We start from the raw sequence: 19,266 nt of genomic DNA, 5'->3' as shown, positions 1-19,266 counted from the left end.
TAATTCTATTTTTAGAACAAATTGCACCATCGCCTGCGACACACGCGCGTACATGCTGCGAGGATTTTTGCGGATGTCGCGCGGGGAAAATGGCCTCCGAAATTCCCGAAATTGTTCATGTTTTTGGCCCACAACTCAACCCGTTTACGTCTGTTGAAATTTTGCTTAAGTATTTTCGTCGTAAGCTGCTCCAGTTTGAGTGAAGTAAGGCAGTGTCGAATTTACGTATGTTCCGCTGTAAGCATATATATATCGCTGACCAAGTTGTGTTCCGACAGATGCTTCTTTTACATGAGCTATACATTATTCCACTTTAAATTTGACATATGTTGAAGGTTAACAGCTTTTCCATTACACAGTAAAAAACTAGCTGGATATATTTAGATATAGCAGAGCTTCAGGACTTCATAGTTTCCTAGCTCCTCTCGCCACACGCTTGCGAGGAATTTGTCAGTCTACCCGACCGAAAAGTAAAACAAAATAATTGCTAGTTTGAGTTTCGCTTGAATTTTAAGCAACGCTTGATGTTTCATCAAGGCCCAATAACTTTACATCCGTAGACACTGCTCAGTTTTATTCGTGCAAAAATCCAGTAAATTCTCTGTTGTCGATGAATGAGAGCGCCCGCCGATGCGTGTTTTGTACAGTCAGTAAATATGACAAATTGTACTTCCGCCGCCCTTTCGTGTGAAAGCGTACATCGAACTCAAACAATAACTATAGTTTTTAAATATGTTTACGATTGATAAATGTTTGCGAACATATTAAAAGCTGAGCTGAAAATATGTGAATAAAGCAGAAATAATCAGCAAAGTTACGATGACGCTTTCTTTAATCAACTTGGAATAACGATTTCGATTTTGTTGATCGAGTTTATATCAAAACTCCTTGTCTATTTTCATTTTCGCAGCGTAAAACTTCACTATGCTTATGTTGAAGAAACATACATGATGTTAGTAGCCTTTTTTGCGTTTGTGAAATTTGTTACAGCATCTCAGCACAAAAGATAACGAAAGAAATCTTTGTCGAGATTTGTTGACAATTGAAAGCACCGACTCGGACTTGAAAGTGCACAAGCTGCACTGTGCAAATGAGCTAATTGTACGCGTCAGACTTTCCTTTCAAAAACTTTTGCAAACTCACCAAACAATGCAAGCAGAAACAATAAGAAACCATTGAAACATTTTTTGGTTATGATGAACCATTGTCTGAGAAACTCACAAATGAACTCGATACCAGAGTAGAGAGTTTTCTTGCTATATTCTTAAGTCAGAACAAACACAAAAACATACGCGTAAGCTTACAACTAGCGTTAGCAGATCTTATTATTCCGTTCCCAGCGCGAGATTGAAGTCTTGTTTTCGACCCTAAAAAACCCACCTTTTCCGTTAGCTCAGAGCATAAAACTACAATTAAGCGCCCTGGCTCGTTTCCCTGCCTTATTCCTTGCCATCGCTGTGAAAAATACGCGAGAGAATCTCTCACCTCTCACCATTTGATCACGCAACGTGACAACATGCACGCGAGAGCCCCCGACATGTGCGTGAATCCGCGCGGATATATGACGTCAGGATGGCGCAATTTGTTCTAAAAATAGAAAAATTGTCCCATATCATAGGTTCGCGCGAATCCCGAGACTTACGGTCTCCGTCCCCGATTATGGCTCCTGTGGCTACGAGACCTATTTCACAAATACAGTCAAACTTTGCGTACTTAATTGATTACGTACTCGGTTTTAATAGTTTGCTGTAGTATCGATAAATGACAGACTGCATTTAAAATCGCATAAGAACGTAAGAAAGACGTTATCCTGTTTTTTCCAAAATGGCGCGGCTGGGAATGTTGCTTTTCCTCCCCGGCTGGGATATTAATTCACTGTGGGTTATTATCACGCCCACCCCTCCCCTCAGTATGTTGTCAGTTTATCCTCCTGGGTGGATTGAGCTACAGTGACTGTGTGTGTAAGTACAGTGTCTTATCCCAAGCAGCCCTTGATCCTGACCGCTGCACACATCCACTCCTCCAACCGAGGGCTCAGTTAGACCGATTGATAGTCTTCAAATTCGATGCCAATGAACTTATCTCGTACGTTTCATCATGATTCCTTGCAAAGGAGCTTGTAGATGAAGAACCTTTGAAAGTAACAAGTTAACAAGATTGTTCATGTTCGCACATAGACTTGTGCATGTATTCCAGCTTAGTTCCTTAACAATCACTTCATAGCGCAACAGAGGGTTGACCAAGGTTCTGGGAACCATCGAATCAGCGGCCAGGTAATTATAAATGCGTGATGTCAAAAGTTAGCGGGGAGAACATTCTGTACTGCTTAAACGAAAATGTGCCATATTTTGCAATGTTTCCCGCTAAGTGAATTTTGCTCGAAAGCGATCACACTCCTAGTTTACGTAGGGGCGTGGAGAGAAGTCATCTACTGTTACCTGAATTAAGAGATGGGTAATTTGTTCTCACATAGTTCTGGCCTTGCTTTTACATCACTCCATCCAGAGAGAGTAACAATACTCATAGACGCTCATTACAATGTCAATCAACATAAGCACCAGTTGAGTGGGCCAACTGGCGCCTGAGTAGAACGGTGAATTGGCAAGTAATTAAAAGGGACAATAAAAAAACCAATACAGAAGCAGCTTTGAAATCCAGATCTACTGTAACACCCCATGCAACACAAGGGAGCCGCTACCTCGTAGAGAGAGAATTAAAATCTGAAGAAAGTCCTCGTAGTGATTCACTCCCTCGCCTTTACACCGTCTTATAACAGACTACTTCAGACCAAAACTCGTTCGGTACCACACTATTCTATTCTCCATTAATACAAAGTTGCTCCGCAGCAGAAGTTGTATCATCCATCACATCGCTTGAGGTCGTGTTTGCTTGCCTTTCATCAAGTTCATTGTCACAATGTCTGCCTGTTTCCAACCGAGTCTCCGCAGTTTTGTTCCTGGTAGTAGACACGAATTTCAAGGCTTTCTCCAGCACCCTTTTTTCCGCTCTTTTCAACTTAATGCACAGCTTTTTGTGGTTTGAAATCTCTGCACTCTCCAGTGACTCACGTTCTTCCTGCGAAATAGAACAAAAGGAATACCAAACAATTAAACCAAACTAAATACTACATTAGTCTTCAGACTATCAATTAATGCTAAAGGTGCTACGCAAACCAATAACTCGTCATTGTTTTACCATTGACCCATCCCTGGCACTAGTCTCATCACGTGGGATGTACTTATCTTCTTACCTAACCTCGGGGCCGTAATGGGACCGAGTACTATGCGATACGTCCAAAAGAGGTAAGGACCAATATGTTCCCAGTCAATCCCGGTAAACATGGGATTTATTACCCGACTGAAAATGTTTCGAAAAGAATTCCCGATCACGAACTAGAAAGACGTAGTAAACTTCAAACTTGAAATTCTGATTACTGACCACCTTAGAAAAAGAAGAGCAAAAGAACAACATAGGAGAATAGGGCATGCTAGAAAAAAAAAGCTATAAATCTACAAGAAAACTGCACGGAATTATTCGGAGCAGTGTCCATTTCAATAACATTAAAACATTCGTGCTATAATAGAGCAATCTGATTGGTCGATTGATTAACTTAGGCGTGTAATTATTAAAATGATCCACCCACTTCTCCTGCCATATTCATCGCATTTAGTGTTTTGCAAAGTTTACAAATTCTTCCATCACGCTAACCACGTACACATCCGACATTTAAGGGTGCTAACCATCCCTGCTGCCAAACTCACCGCATTTGAAATTTCATATTACCCATCCAACCTTGTTGCTAGACTCATCACATCCGACGTTTCATAGTGTCAACCCAGCCCTACTCAACGCATCCCAAGTTCAATCTTACCCGAGCGTCATAGCGACAATGTACCAGTTCGGCCTTTACATCTCCTAGTGAATAATTCGTCATGACCGCCGTTGGGTAAGAGATTGGAAGGAAAATAGTGCTGTCGATTATAAATGTACGAGTTTAGAAGTTGTCCTTCTTATGGTTTTACAGCGTTATAGGATTACGGCTTTTTCTGGTTGGAAAACCACCTTGCTCAGAAAACGACTTTTTAAAATCCTCCGCTTTACAACGCAGTAAAACCATACAAAACGACAAGATGACGACATACGAGAGTTCAAAGGAGAACTTTACGTCTAATTTCGTACATTTACAAGCGACAGCAGTATTTTCCATACTTAAGGATCCCTTACACAGCGATACGGCGGCTATTTTGAATTTTATTGTTTCAAATAGCTATTATGGGATGCTCAGGAGGGAAGTTATTATGTATTTGCCCCCTAAGCATACCATAATAGCTATTTGAAACAACACAATTCAAAATGGCCACCGTACCGCCGAAAAGGCCCATTACTAACTACGAAATGTAAGGGCCGAACTCTTATATTGTCGCTATTTCGAAACATGATGACGCTCACGCACTGAGCTTGACGAGAGCTTGGGCTACCTGAGACTCAAACTTGTCACCAGACCCATGTTTTGCACTATCTACCCATTCATGCAACAGACTTACCGCATCAGATATTTTGTACTGTCCAAGAAGCAAGGAAAGCCGGGTTTCTATGAACTGCCAACTTTTGATTTCAGTCTCCTGCCTGACAAAGGAATACACCGCCGAAAGTGTCTTCAATTCAATGCTGTTTTCACTAGCTTTTTCAAGCCACTCGTTCAACTCATCTGCAATAAATAGATTTACACGTACGTAGTTTTAAAGAAAAAATACAATTAAGTAATGCTACAACACTAATCTGATCCCTTTGGCTTCTGACATGTATTAGACTTTAGTTAAGTAAATAGAAAACAGTTCTAAAAACACAAGAAGAAGTTTGGCAGAATGAGACTTGGTGTGGGAACACGGGCCGTAGACAGCTGCTTACTGTTTCATGAGTGTGTTTCTATTTAACAGTTAGATTATTCGTTCTCGATTCTTTGAGGTGATAGTTGATTCGGCCTTCAGCCTCGACAGCTCTCACCTCAAAGGAAAGAGAGATGAAAAAATTTACAACAGAAAATTGTAAGTGAAGTTTGCTCACACTTGTCAATTATTCACTCCATTAGTACTCCAGCGCTCCAGAAGTTATTTTTAAACAGTATTTTCTCATACACTACCACATTCTATTTTCACTCCCTGCAGTTCATACCTTCACCCATCGAAAACACTCTTAGGAAGGTCACTAACTCAGGGCCAATCGGATCATCACCGCATGGAATTGAATACCAGTGACTAGACCTGCAAATGAAATACATTTTTTCTTTGGTGAATCCACATACACGAGCTGCAAAAGGGTCACTTGCACGGACGTTAAAGATCGGGCGTTCTTTATTTCGGCCACCTCGAAAAACTGAAAAGAACGCACGATCGCAGATTGCATTGTAGGATTTAGGTTAAAAAAAAAATCAATTTGCACAAGTTTTGAAGCCTGACATGCTTATGACGAGGTTTTAGCGAGAGCATATTTCGCCAGAGAGAAAACTGTGTATTCATCCGCCATGTTGATGACTTTCCTCTGTACACCAACATGGGTGCCAAAATAAACACTTCATCTAAGGGTCTAAAAAATAACAAAATATCCTGACTGATTGGTGCTGTTTATTTTACCCTTCCAATTAATGCCCGCTATGGATAGAGTAAAAAAATTATGTGGGTTGCCATTCTGGCCCAGAAAATGCGCAGCCAACCTGTCATATTTCTAAAACAAGGCAAGTAGTCTAATCATAGTGTAGAGGCAGGAGAGTATGCCAACACTAAAAAGTTCAAAAAAAAATACAGCTTTTGAAAGAGGGCGCTTCATATTTTAAAATTTTGATGACGTTAAATTTGGACGAAAAGCTTCTAGAATGGTCACAAAAAAGTCTGAGAGGGTATGCAAACCACATTGGTCACTTTCCGTACTCTGCTTGAGTGGGTCTCTTAAGAAAGCAATCTTGCTGACTTAATGAAGCTTTTCACAAGCTTTTGTTTGGTAGCACACCGGCTATATCCTAGAGCAAAAGGAGCGAATGTTATTTTCTCAGCCTATGGCAAATTTTTTTGGCGCTTGCCACAACTTACATTTCATTTCACCGCTTGGAGCTCTTGTGAGCTTGTCGTACGGCAAGTCTATCAGTCTAACAAAGAGAAACAAGAAACCAGAACATTTCACAACTTACGCCGTCATTCTCATAAAGCTCAGTAGTTTTTCCTTCTTCTGAAACAGTGGGTCACTCTTACTGACACCGAGCTGAATGCCAACTTTATCATGTATGTTGTCCTCAAACACAAACCCATTATGAACCAAGAGGTCCGCGTTAGAACGTTCTCCGTAAAATATACACACTTGTTCACCGGCCTTGAAGTCCTTCACGGCTAGGCTCTTGCAGCTGTCTTCGGCCATATCGTAGCCAGTCGTTATCTGGGTACACGAATGAGGATGAAAAACAAAGCCGTTTGTTATGATTAGTGGATAAAGAGGTTCTACAGTGATGTTACGGTAAAAAGAAAAATATACAGTGTATAGGGAGCTTAAGCAAACCACGACGACGACAGCAACGAGTACGTCACATATCAAAAAGTTTAAAGAGCAAAACAACAGCTTTGCGCGTGCGTTATAAATCTTTGTACATTTCTTAGCCGTCCTCTGCAAACAAGAACGTGAAATGACTAAGTTCTGCGTAGTCTGAGGAACGCGACCTACAACGACTAATTTTTCGCCTTTCCATTTGGAGTTGAACGCTGTTGTTGTATATTTAGCCTGAGCCGTTTTTAGAGCCATTGGCGTACTGAACAGATCTAGACAATTGCAAATTTCGCTGGCAACATATAAATTCATTTCTGACCAGGCGTCGTCCTCGGCAGCTTCGTCGCTGCTTAAGCTCCCTATTTTTTCCCGCCACGAACAAGGCGTCCTCGACACAGGCCCCACGCTGCTACGGCGTTATTGATAACGTCCGCGTTCTGGGATCTTTAAGTTCCTACTGCTGCTAACGTGACATGAAACCACGACCCTCAAACTAGGTTTCCCATACGGAAGGCTGCAGGCCTTTTTTGTGGTCCACCCCAACCTGGAAATTGCGTCCTCCTATAGTCTGCTTCTCTGTACACGAAAAAGCCCCCTCTTTTCCGACCAAGGTTACACCATTTGACAATAAGCCTCGGACGTTTTCCTTGGATAGCCTTTTGACTTCATTCAATGTAAAGGTAAAAAAACAAAATGATTTTTAAGTACATAACGCCATACCGTGCCATGACAGTGGTTACACATGTCCCACATCGGAATAAGCGCCAGAGTTGGTTCACCTGTGGTACTTGGGATCTTGTTTTGACGAGTGATAACAGTTGATACTGCCCATCTGTGCATGTAAACAGCAGTCACAAAACAGGAAAATCAAACAAAACAAAAAAAAACACAAAAACTGCTCCATGTACTAACAATTAATTATTCACTTATAAGAAATAGACTATTGTCCGCGCCTGCTCCTGTCTATGACTGCGGTAGTCCCACAATTCAAAACCAAAGCAAACAAAGACAACAATCCCCGTGCCGTCGAGTCTGGTTCAGTTTTGTTTTTCATATTAATTGAAGGGTTTTTAATACATCAAATGACTTAACACCAAGCTGCTTCGAGCAGGTTTGGATCTCTTAAGCTTGCAAAGGCCGCAAAAACAACCGCTTTGGGTCAAACATTTGGTGAATTGTATGAGACTCAAGAAAATTTGGGCGAAAGAGGGTTGTATAGGTAAAAGGGGAAAGGGTTTATACACAGCACTCCAAAAGAACTCCTACATAGAAGTACAGTGCACATACATGTACCTGTGGTCATCAAAAGTAAAATTCCTCCTCAGTGGGAGCTTGGCTGTCTCTGGACAAACCTATAAACAGAGTTAGAAACCACAGTAAGAACATGTGTGCTTAAAGCCGTACTTATCTGCGTACTCCTGTTTAACCATTAGATTATGAGTATCATCTCATAGTAATCGAAAGCGAATGGTCTAATTGTTTTAGTAGAATTCTAACTAGATTTCCTTCAAATAACGATTTCCAATATTTTCTCAATGTAGTATTAAACTTCATGTTTTAGCAAAATCGCGCGAATTGAATTGTTATTTGAAACTTGCAGTTGTGCACGCATTTATCGGTTCATTGAAAAATCACATCACTGTCAGAATCCTTTCTTTAGTGTTCTAGAGAATTAAATTATCCCGTAACATTGTCGTAACATTATCGCGAAACATTGGAGAATCCAGAAAACATTGCTATTATGTGGACGACCTTCAGCCACTGCACTCTAATTAACAATTAGATTATGAGCTTGAGATTTATAACTATCATGAACAGAAATCGAGAGCGAATAATCTTATTGTTTCAGTCTTTTAGCATAAATCTAGTACTCGTTCAAAACTTTAACTAAATTATTTTCAGAGACACTTCGAAAACTCAAGTTGGCCGTCATTTTGTTAACAACTACACTTTGCCAAGCCACTCACTATCTATAAAAGAATAGATAGTGAGTAGCGTAGCCAATCAGAGAACGGCATTCTTGATAGAACGCTAGTAGATTAATACTAAAATACTGTAGAAACACGGAAAATGTTTTGCGTTTCTTACAAACGCAAAATGTTTTGCGTTTCGTTCAAACAACGCAAATTCCACCTGACAGAGCTCGAGGTTTGTCACAAAGCTTTGAGTAGGTATCACTTCTCACACATTTTCTAACGCGTCACACCTACCTGCTGAAGTCGCTGGTAAAGATAAGCATATTGGCGTGCAATATTTCTGTAAAGCTTGAGAGCCTCACCTAAAATAGATCAGAGAGTGTCAGTGAACGCTTTCTATTACATCTGGGTTTCCAGGAAAGAAGACTAATGTCCTTTAATTTTTGAGGTTGCACATGTTACAGTGCCCCTTTAAACCCTCAACTTTCCAAAAATGCGATATTTAATAACTGTTTTATGTAGTCCAACCACAGGTATCCTAACAACATTTCCTTGGGGAAGTTAAACCATTACGACTTACGAAACGGCGTTAATGTCATCTAACGACTGTATGGGAGTATAACGAACATGCTAACACCTTCGGTTGGAAATCTGAAAAGGAAATACCGTAAAAATGAATTTCCATCGATTCTTCCTCTGTGTATTACTTGCATCAACTGTGGTGTTTTAGGCTGCTGGTTTTCAATATCGTATAACGAAGCCCATGTAAAAAGCTTGGGATAACTGTGGTCGAACCTATTAGACTGAAGACTTAAGACTTCTGCAACCTTTGTTAAGAAGAATTAGAATTTCCTACCAAATGCTGGAGATCCTTTCAATGCCTGCATCTCCTCAACAGTGAAGTACAAAGTCGTTGAATATGAAGTTGGAAGAACATCTACAATACAACTGCTAGTCAAGGGAACTTGATCGAATATGACCAAAGTTGATGCAATTTAAGCTACAAGTATATTAACCTTGAGATGATGCTGAAAAACGGATTCCATTATCTGATGAAGAGTGGTCAGGGTGGTTTGTAGTCGAACCCTGGTCGAGCTCCATGTCAAGCCATTTCGCTCATGTTGCTGCTTACAGACAGTGCTTACAAACAGTGCTTACAGACAGTGCTCACTGCCCATCCATCCCAATACATGTAGGTAAGCTTGCAGAAGTAAGGTAAAGTCTGTGTTGGGTCAAGTAGTCCATAGCACCAGAGCTTATTTTTCCAGGACTACGTGGTAAGTGCTTATTCCGTCTACTGAAAATTGATTCTAAAAATATTTCTTTCGACTGACCCACGTAAACTACACAATTCTAGGTATCATCTTCCAAAGGATACCAAGATATGGTTTCCAAAAAGAGTTCTTCTTGAGTTTTTCACAGTACACGTGAAGGACCAGACAGGCATTTTGCATCACTCTCAGGATATTATCCTTCTCAATCAGGGGTCCTGGAATGAGAAGAGAACAACTAGGGTAATGTTTGCTACCTAAATGTCTATGGATAGAAAGCAGGCTGCTATTGCTAAAATTGTTCTTTAAAACCTGCACATCGGGTCGGGTTGTTCAAAAGGTGGATGACGCTATCCACAAGATAAATCACTATCCAGTGGATAGTGTGGTTTGTTTATTCAAAACGTCTCCACTGGATAGCGGTTTATCCCGTGGATAGCGTTATCAAGCCTTCGAACAACCGGGGCCAGATAACTGACTGCTAATTAGTCATAAATGTCACCGACTGTATAATGAACACCACTTCATCCCTCCCTTGCAATATGCTCTTACAATAATGGAAGTCCCCTGATTGCACATTAATCATACACCCATTGACATGAACAGATTTGTATTAATGAGGTTGAATCAAACACTGAACATTGATCATTTCCCACTAGGGAAAGAATATTAGAGTTAAAAGGTGGTGCAACAGATTTTTTAAAAGAAAAGGGAGAATTGAAAATAGTTGTCAGGTTCTATAATGAGGCTCCCTGTTTCCTTTAGAAATTTTTTTGTCGGTACAAGCGGGGTCGGGGGTATAGTGAGTTGTGTTCTAGAAGGTATTTTCTTTGGAGATGGGGTGTATTTATAACATTTTTAGGGGGGGTTGATTTAAATCAAAACTTCCCAGTCTCTTATCTTTCAAAATACCAACCATAAACAGTTCACTTTAGGAAAGCACAGATTGCATAGATTCCTTCTAAATGGAAGAGAGAAGAGAAGGAGATGGTATCCCAGCTCCAGCCACCTTGAAGAGTGAGAAAATAAAAGAAATTGTCCAACTCAGAAATATCTATCTAAACACTACCTAGTTCCGAGTTTCTTGCAGTCTCTGCCGATATTGTCAATTTTCTTGGTATGGTGATGAAAAGCTCTCCTGCCTGAGGACAAAAACAGTCAACATAGTCTGTTGGTAAACCAAGAGATTCACCACTGAAAAAGTACTTGATCCTTAACTTATTTGTTCCTTAGTGTCCCCATTTAGCAAAGAAGGGCTAAAATACCATAACACCAAAATAAGATGATTTCAGGGTGCAGAGAAAACCAAAAAAGGAAAGCTCTAACTATGATGTGCTACCAATAGCCTGAAAGTCATTCTCACTACCCCTCACCCGCCATTATAGTAGTCCTGTAATTTATACTTCTTTAAAAATATTGCCAAGAAACTTCCTAGGACAGTCTGTTGGGGTGAGGGAAAGTTAAAATGGCAGGGAAAAGTCTGCCAAAAAAGTTGGAGAGAAGGTGAACTAAAATATAAACTGCCTTTTTGCAGATTTTTTTTCCCTGTTGTTTCAACTTTCCCTCACCACCACAGATTTGCCCCTTGGTGTGCTAGGATAGGCAATTGAGGGAACAATATATAATCCACTAGCCTACCAGTAACTGAAAAATCCACCAGCCATCAGTCATGGCTTTCTTTGCACGCTGTGATTTACTTATTTGTTTTATCTTATATCAGAATGTCATACATGAAAGCCAAACCACAAAAATGATTTTGATTTTAGAAAGTGTAAACACGATAGCTGTAGATCTTTTTTAATTTTCTTTTTGCTTTTCAAAATACTGGTGATTCCCAGTTAATAGACTTTGCCATGTCGTGTTTATCAGAATACTGTTTCATGTTCCATGGGTAAATGGATATTTTTTTCCATGTGGATATTTACCCCATGTCACCAAAAATGATAAATTAGATGCGTGTATGTGACAAGATGAAGACATCACCTTCATATCATTGGCAGCTTTCAGACCAAGTCCTTGTTGACCAAAGTCGTCAATTAGCACATGTTCTGCTTTGCCACCATTCTCATTAAACCACTGGGTGAAACTTGCAATGTGATCTTTCCGGGAGTGATCTAATTTTTCAAATAAAGTTTGGTCTGCAAAGCATAAGTCAAACTGTATTAGTACAGTCTTGATACTTTGAGATGGCTGGTAACCATTTCCAGCAAGTTAGTCACCAATGATTGCCCATTTATGTGATCAGTTAATAAAATGTGGTTAGTATTGATCTGTCAAAGATCATGTGTATGACTGCTGGAAAGTTCTTTAAACTGTTGCCAGCCACCTTAATGCTTTATTACAAGGTAAAGCTGGTTCATAGGGCAAATAAATGTAATCATTCAATCAATCATTCAATCAATCGATCAATCAATCAATCAATCAATCAATCAGATTGCTCTATTGCCAGTCCAGTATTTTCCAATTATGGGACCAAAATTAATAATCCAGCACAACCATCATGAAACATTTTCCTGCAGTTTTATGGTTTACTTTAGTTTGTAAATTAATTAAGTAACACGTGTAATACTGAGATTCTTTTCAAATTTTTCTTAGAACTTTTGCAACATTCATTTCTCGTTTCTGAAAACATCAGCTCTAGATGCAACTAAACAGTGAGTCAGTTTCAAATCAAAATACTGTAGCACACTTAAGTTTATGGTGTTTTTCAGTCTAATATTGTGGACTATTTATCTGAGCCATTTTCAGTTGTGTAATACTGATCTCTTATTAACCAAACTTGATTACACAGCAGGGTTTGTACTGTAAGACCTCAGAGCACAGTCTCCCATTAGAGTAAATGCACTTGGGTAATAAGATAAATGTACTGAAAATGCTTTAAAACAGCATCATTTAAACAAAAAAAAAAAAACAGTTCATAATAGGCCAGCATACGTACACACATGCACATGTAACATATTAAACAAACAAAGTAGTTTAATCGATTTACTGATAATACCATATCTGGTCATATCTATATTTTCCTATCAACTGGATATTTTTTTCTGTTATTAATATTCTGTAGAGTTTACATACCCACTTGTCTTTCTCTTATCTTTTCCACCATTTCACGAAGCTTTAGATGTTCTTCCCATTGCTTGACTGGTAATACGGGGGTTTCTAGAGATATAACTATCACTAAAGACATTTAATTTAAATTCTATTAATAATACATTTTAAATTAAGCAGATGGCTAATAGAATCAGACGAATTTCCAAGGAGAGAAGCCGGCCAAGATCATGACATCAGGATGATTTTTGCTAACAGCCAGCTACTTTTGACAACCCTGAGGGAAACACACTGTTATGGACTAAGATTATATCTTGCAAAACTGAGTGGTACATTGCCTGATAGGTGACTGACATTAGGCCATAGGCTAAGTTAACTAAATCAGACAATATTCCATAACATACTGCATCGATATTTTACATTTTATGCCCCTATAGCTCATGTATAAATTTGTATAACTTTTTCTCCTAATTTTAAAACAAATATATAAGATATAATTATTCAAAAGTGCGTTCATTTCACACATATATTTCAGCAAGCCCACATATACATGTATGAACATCGGAGTGTACAGCAGTAGTTGATAAAATGTAGCTAATTTACTGTAAAGAATGTAGTTCACATGATCATGAAATGCAGACTTTGTTCAAAGAGTGCTTTGCATTGCATTTTGTAATGAGGACCAAGCAACCTGTTCCTCCTTTATCTAAATGGAGTTAGTTAGAGATAAGAGAAAATTTGCAGTTGTTTTATGCATCACATAACATTTGCACTCTGTTAATGCAATGGGAGCATGGTGACACTCCATCACATCCACGTATTCAATGGACTCCTCACTTTTTGTTTTGAGACTCATTATTAGAATTACTGAATAAAAAAATAATTTGTTCTTGAAAAAAAAAAACAGAGATTGATGGTACAAATTAAGATTGTTATGACTTACTCTCAAATATTTTTTGACAAAGAGTTTGCACCTCCTTATCTGTGACATGCTCACGTGCTTCAGATGGACTCTGCTGGGCTTTTCTTCTCCCTTTCTTTCCCATCGTTTAGCAGAATATCCTTAACTTGCTATAATCAGAAAGTATGCATGTTTATTGTATATTTATGTTATTAACCACAGATTGTCCTAAATCTGTGAGCTGCAGCCATTCTACTTGCAGCTGAATAAATCAATGTTCAAGTGAAATTTAATTCTAAGTCAAATGCCTAAGTCAGTGGGGATTGGTCAGATAGCTGACTGAAGGCTGGCAAGAGATGAGGGGTGTCTCGTAAACCCACAGCTTGAAAACTCAGATTCAAACCTCCAAATAAATGGCTTTTCATGCTTTGTTTCATGCCACCATCTTTTGATGGCATAAAACACTTACGGTGTTCACTTACAGCAACCCATGGCAATTTGGCAGTGTAAATTTGTTTTATTTTTTGGGTTTGAGTTTTCAAGACACCCAGAGAGTTTGAGTTTCATGATCTGAGTTTTCAGGACACCCAAGTGATGAAGTTCTAAGCATATCAGTTAGCCTTAAAACATGTTAACTAAAAAGTGCTAATGGTATAGCTTGCACAGGTCAAAATGGTAAAATGATAATAATTATCATTTTACCATCATTTTATGCTGTATATAACATGAATCTATCATGTGATCAAGACATCTGAATTAACTCAGACTCGGCTTGGCCAGCCAATCAACTTGCTTTTAAAAGACACAAGACATGTGCTATACTCTTAGAAAGTGTTATTACATAAATTGACCATTATGCCTTGGTCTAACAATTGTTAGAGGTCAAATTTAAAAGAATCACCTTCTTCGCAGAGTTTCTCTTCACCATTTTTGTATTTGCAATATTTTTCTTTTGGGCCAAATTTTTCAAAGAGTGATTATAAGCTATCCACCAGATAAATCGCTATCCAGGAGATAAGTGTTTACAAAACCTACACTATCCACCCTATGAACAAATGGACCCTAATGGTGTTCTTTCGTTCATCTTTTTTCCTCTCTCTGGAAGAATAGGAACTAGAATAATTGATGCAGCATGGTACTTTATTGTACATGTAATAATTTGCCTCCAAGTCAAAATCATTGGGTTAGAGCCGCCATTTGTTGCTGCCCCTCAGTGGACTGACTGCCAAGACAGATTACAAGGTGCATGTGACATGACACCTTCACCAATGAAAAACTCTCTCTGTAGCCTATGAAAAGAACACTTAGTACATCCTTTCCAATCAGGAAAGTTCCTGTGCCTTGCTTCTAGCCTGTTCTTCTTCAAAAAGTCTCATTGTCCACAGCCTTCAATCATGATTGAGGAAAACTATGCCAGTTAGAATACCCAAAAAAGAAAAACATTGCAAACCTTTCCCCAAAGTACTGGCATGTAATTTCTGACATAAAATACTAAGTTTTGCCTACATATGCCTCCCAGAGGGGGTAATTACCAAAATATTTGGGGGCTGCATGCTGCTGGGCCATAAAAATTCTTATCCTGTACAAGCCCAAGAAATTCTAATTTTGCAACCATGTTCCAGTCTAAATGCCGAAAAAGATACCCCTGTCCAGGCTAAATAGGGAAAGTTATTACTCTATTCCAGACAATTTCCATAAGCAATATAGTTTTTTTTATTGAAACTGGATCTACTGTTTGCTATAGCAGACATTTTTAACGAGCGTGTAGTTTTGTTTCATCACTGATACAAAAGACGCTTAGCATCTGATGTAAAGGCGAGGCCACGTCCCTATATTATAAACCCACTTAACAGGGAGAGGAACAGAAGGAATTGCAAATCTATTTGATGGCCGGAAGTCAGAGTGTACGGCTTAGAGTGGATGAGCTGAGTTTAAGTGCCGTAATTACCTATGACAATTAATTAAATTTGCATCACGGTTTCTCGACAGCCAACTCGATCTAGTACTCAACATACTTTCAGTTTCCTCTGTACTGACAAGCAGATTGCAAAAAGGTGTTTTCGCTTACCGAGTCTAATTTGGATTTCATATGTGCACACTACCTCAAGATATTTGTAAATATCCAATACTGACCTTTTCAGAAGACGAATATCCTTTTTGAGGAATCTGTTTCCTTTAGAGAAAGGGTTGTACAGTTACGCGATTCAGTTACACATTCGCCGCCATGTTGAAAATTACATCCGTGGCAGTTGAGAAAGAGACTGGTACTAGTCTAATGGAAAACGTAACAGTACTCGGACGTGCTAAAAACACCCTTCGGAAGAAGAATTTCCCCGAAAGCCATATAATAAATCCTTTATTGACCAAGCTTGTGAGATCAAGATGGCAGGATACTGGCATCGTTCTTTTTTTTGCGAGTTTATGGAGCTCGACTCCGTCCCGGTCCATGAACACGAAAAAAAAAAAAACCACTTAGAATTGAGAAGTAGCAAAAGACTATTAACTATTTGAGAAATCTTTCCTGCTTCCTTTTTATCAATAGCACTTTCTTTCCCAAACCTGACCATAAACACGAGAAACAACGTCACGAATTCCAGTTCTGCATCACCGCGGTGCACATATGAGCCTGATTCACCGACTGAGCAAATTTTCAAGACTATTGCGTACTTCATCATCATGTTCAGTTCACTGATCGGTAACATGTTGGTCATATGCGTCGTTATTATAAAAAGGCAAATGCGAACTGTCACAAATTATCTCATAGTAAATATAGCCGTGGCAGATCTTTTGATTACAGCCTTTAACATGCCAGTGACCATTAAACTGCTTGTGACAGGACACATGGATTGGTCAAACGGGGTATTCTCTGTCATATTATGCAAGACCATCACATTTACCCAATTCCTCTCGATAGCAAGCTCCGTTTTGAGTTTGACAGCAATCGTAGTTGACCGGTTTTTGGCAATTATGTACCCTCTTAAGCAATTAGTGACTTTTCAGATATCATAAGGTAAAATGTTTAGATGCCTCTTCCTTGAAAGCCATCGTCCAAATCTCCAGGCAGTAACATTCTCCCTTATACATGATGACTTTCTGGGCGTAAAGAATCGGAGAATATTCCCTTTGCACGATCCGGTCACAAGATACAAAATCAAACATGCTGGGACGCAAAGTTGTACAGTGGGACTTCCCAAAACACAGACAGGTCAAGGCGGACTGGTACGAGTTGCTTTGTTTGGAAGTCCCACTATACAACTTGAATGGACTGAGTTGAGCCGCGAAGACTGGAGACTAAACTCAGAGACGTGGTGGGAGGGGGTGCCACACGGGTGTTTCCCCAGCCTTTTAATCCCGATTTTTGACCCTTCCTTATTCTTGGCACACTGATCACGTGCCAGTCTAAAGTTTAAGAAAAACACCATCACGGAAATGACTATCGCATGGCGGATTTGAAAGCTATTAGTTTCTAAACTTTCAAGAAATTGCAATGGCTGGAGTTAAACCTGTATATAGCCTGCTTAGCAGTCGATTCCTTCCCGAGAGTGCGAGAGGTGAACGAAAAGCTTGGAAGGCACAAACCAATCTTTTCGTTCACCTCTTTCGCGCGCTAAAGAAGGAAACGACAGCTGCGCAGGCTAACTAGCATGACAAGGTCTCGTTCAATCCAAATTTCGTGATACAAATTATAACTAGGAGTTCTCAATGAGAAGTGAGTGCTGCCGTTAGTAGCGTGTTTGTATGTCAATGTGACAATGGGAACTGCAACAAAAATATAACTTATTTTATTTCTTAAACAACATGGTTACATGTACTTTGAACCTATAAATGCTTGTAAGAGTAAAAAGGAACATATTCGTTTATTTCAACGCAACATGTAATGAACAGTGTTGTTTTGTATAGGTGAACTGTACTGTTTTGTATAGGTCAATATGCAATGAACAACGGGCCTTATCGTCTATAGGTGAACTAATCAGGACTATATATTTGGTCTGACAGTTTAAGTTACTTTCTTATTGTAGGTAAATACAATGTTTTTTTCAAGGCTAGTAACAGCTTGGTGTTGATCTTTAGAAGGATGAGTGACACTGCCTAACGCAACATGTAATGAACAAAGGGCCTTATCATGTATAGGTCAACTATAGCTTGTCAAGATGGAAATTGACTATATATTTGGTCGGACAATTTGGGTTACTGCTTTGGTACGCTTATTGTAGGTAACTACAATGTTGTTTAAGGCCAGTAACAGTTTAACGAAGTCATGCTTAGAAGGATCAGTCAGACCCTCTGTGTTAAACAATTGCGAGATGACTTTGTTAAAAAGTGTAAGAGACAACTTTTCCTTCCTTGGTGTGGTTAGGAAAAATACTTGAGCATAATACTGACTGGGACAAAAGTCTTTCATCTGTTGCATATTACAATTACTACAAGTAATAATGTCTGAGGTGTCATCATGTTCGATCTTCTTATTGCATTTTATACAGGCCACGTATGTGGACGTTGAAATTACACCTGCTACAGATCCTTCCACAGTTGCAGTGATAGAATCATCAGTTAATCTCGGTGCTAAAGCTAAAATATCAGTATGTGGCTCTGTTTGCTTAATGGCAGTGCCACTTTTGGCAGTATTTATATATAGTTGCTTAGTAAGGGCATCTTTCTTTACTCGTACATTCTCAAAAATGTATGTCATGCCTTCTTCTACTTGCTCACAAAATTTCTCCCAAAATACTATCTTAGAGTAACCTTTTGTGTCTACAATTTGCCCTTCTAGCATTTTTAAAGTTCCTCTACTTGTCTGGAGTATTTTAGGTTCTAGTAGAGAAGTAACCTTTGCTTTGACTGTTATCAGTTGACCTGCAGCAATGGTTTTCAGCATTCCTAGCTCGAAGTTGCTGGGGATGTCAACTTTTGGAAATGGTGATGCTGTAAGCTGTTGGACTTCGACATTAGCACTCATGAGCAAGTCATCTGTGTTGCTCTTTTGGTCTATGCGAAATCTTTTTATTTTCACAGGGCTGCCACCATCTTGTACTGACTGGAAAAGGTCTCTCTTGGCAGGGGCAAAACAAACTCCTCTTAAGTATTTTTCTTTTGACTGTACTTGAAAGTCGAAGAAGTTGCCTTCTTTTATGGGAGATACATTGTGTATGTAACCAATTATTTGATCAGGTTTCTCTGCAATGAAATAAAAACAACTTAAGCATCATTTCATTTTTTTGCTAAGTATTAAGTTAATGGTTAGCTGCGTTTAGTTAAGTGTGTGGAGAAAACCTTTAATAATTCAATGTGTTGCAAATGAAATATAATAAATTATTAAATTGTTACTGTGAAGTGTGTTTTTATTTTAGATGATTTGTCCTGGCTTACCTTCACTGCTTGCTGCTTCAGGATTTTTCTGGTCCATTGCTGTAGTCTGTCTGTACTCCGATGAGGTACGGGAAAAGAAATAAAACAAGCTGAAAATAAGCTGTTGCCAAACTTACTGTTAAGTGTATATAATATCACTTACTGTAATTGCTTTTCTAGAAATTAGTTTTGTTTTTTACTGCTAAATGTTAAAACAATTCACATTTTGAAGATGTTTACATGTATGTTTGTTTGT

The 19,266-nt window shown here is 39.0% G+C and overlaps 3 protein-coding genes across 3 annotated transcripts in view; all 3 read right to left on the bottom strand.

Annotated features, from left to right (window-relative positions):
* Positions 1–1,675: 1,675 nt before the first annotated feature.
* Positions 1,676–15,903, bottom strand: LOC145479152 (actin-histidine N-methyltransferase-like). The gene is made up of 14 exons (XM_081457424.1): positions 15,798–15,903; positions 13,707–13,834; positions 12,791–12,886; positions 11,699–11,853; positions 10,785–10,857; positions 9,823–9,933; positions 9,301–9,381; positions 8,739–8,806; positions 7,822–7,880; positions 7,249–7,360; positions 6,182–6,423; positions 5,173–5,261; positions 4,545–4,708; positions 1,676–3,075 (listed from the first exon to the last, which is right to left on the bottom strand). The coding sequence occupies exons 2-14, from the start codon at positions 13,807–13,809 to the stop codon at positions 2,815–2,817; spliced, it is 1,614 nt and encodes a 537-aa protein (XP_081313550.1). The 5' UTR covers positions 13,810–13,834; positions 15,798–15,903; the 3' UTR covers positions 1,676–2,814.
* Positions 15,904–17,826: 1,923 nt separating this feature from the next.
* LOC145472775 (uncharacterized) lies at positions 17,827–19,068 on the bottom strand. Its single transcript, XM_081454982.1, has 2 exons — positions 19,032–19,068; positions 17,827–18,839 (listed from the first exon to the last, which is right to left on the bottom strand). Exons 1-2 carry the CDS (start codon positions 19,066–19,068, stop codon positions 17,827–17,829), a joined length of 1,050 nt encoding a protein of 349 aa, XP_081311108.1.
* Positions 19,069–19,104: 36 nt separating this feature from the next.
* The window catches only part of LOC145469540 (ATP-dependent DNA helicase PIF1-like), a 1,513-nt gene continuing 1,351 nt past the window's right edge, over positions 19,105–19,266 (bottom strand). The window contains exon 1 of the mRNA XM_081453292.1: positions 19,105–19,266. This exon is cut by the window's right edge and continues 1,351 nt beyond it. The gene's annotated coding sequence lies outside the window, so the exon portion shown is untranslated.

The sequence above is a fragment of the Orbicella franksi genome, chromosome 2 (assembly GCF_964199315.1).
Source record: "Orbicella franksi chromosome 2, jaOrbFran1.1, whole genome shotgun sequence".
NCBI lineage: Eukaryota > Metazoa > Cnidaria > Anthozoa > Scleractinia > Merulinidae > Orbicella > Orbicella franksi.
The sequence above is the reverse complement of the archived record's forward strand: the minus strand, read 5'-3'. Positions and strand labels throughout refer to the sequence as shown.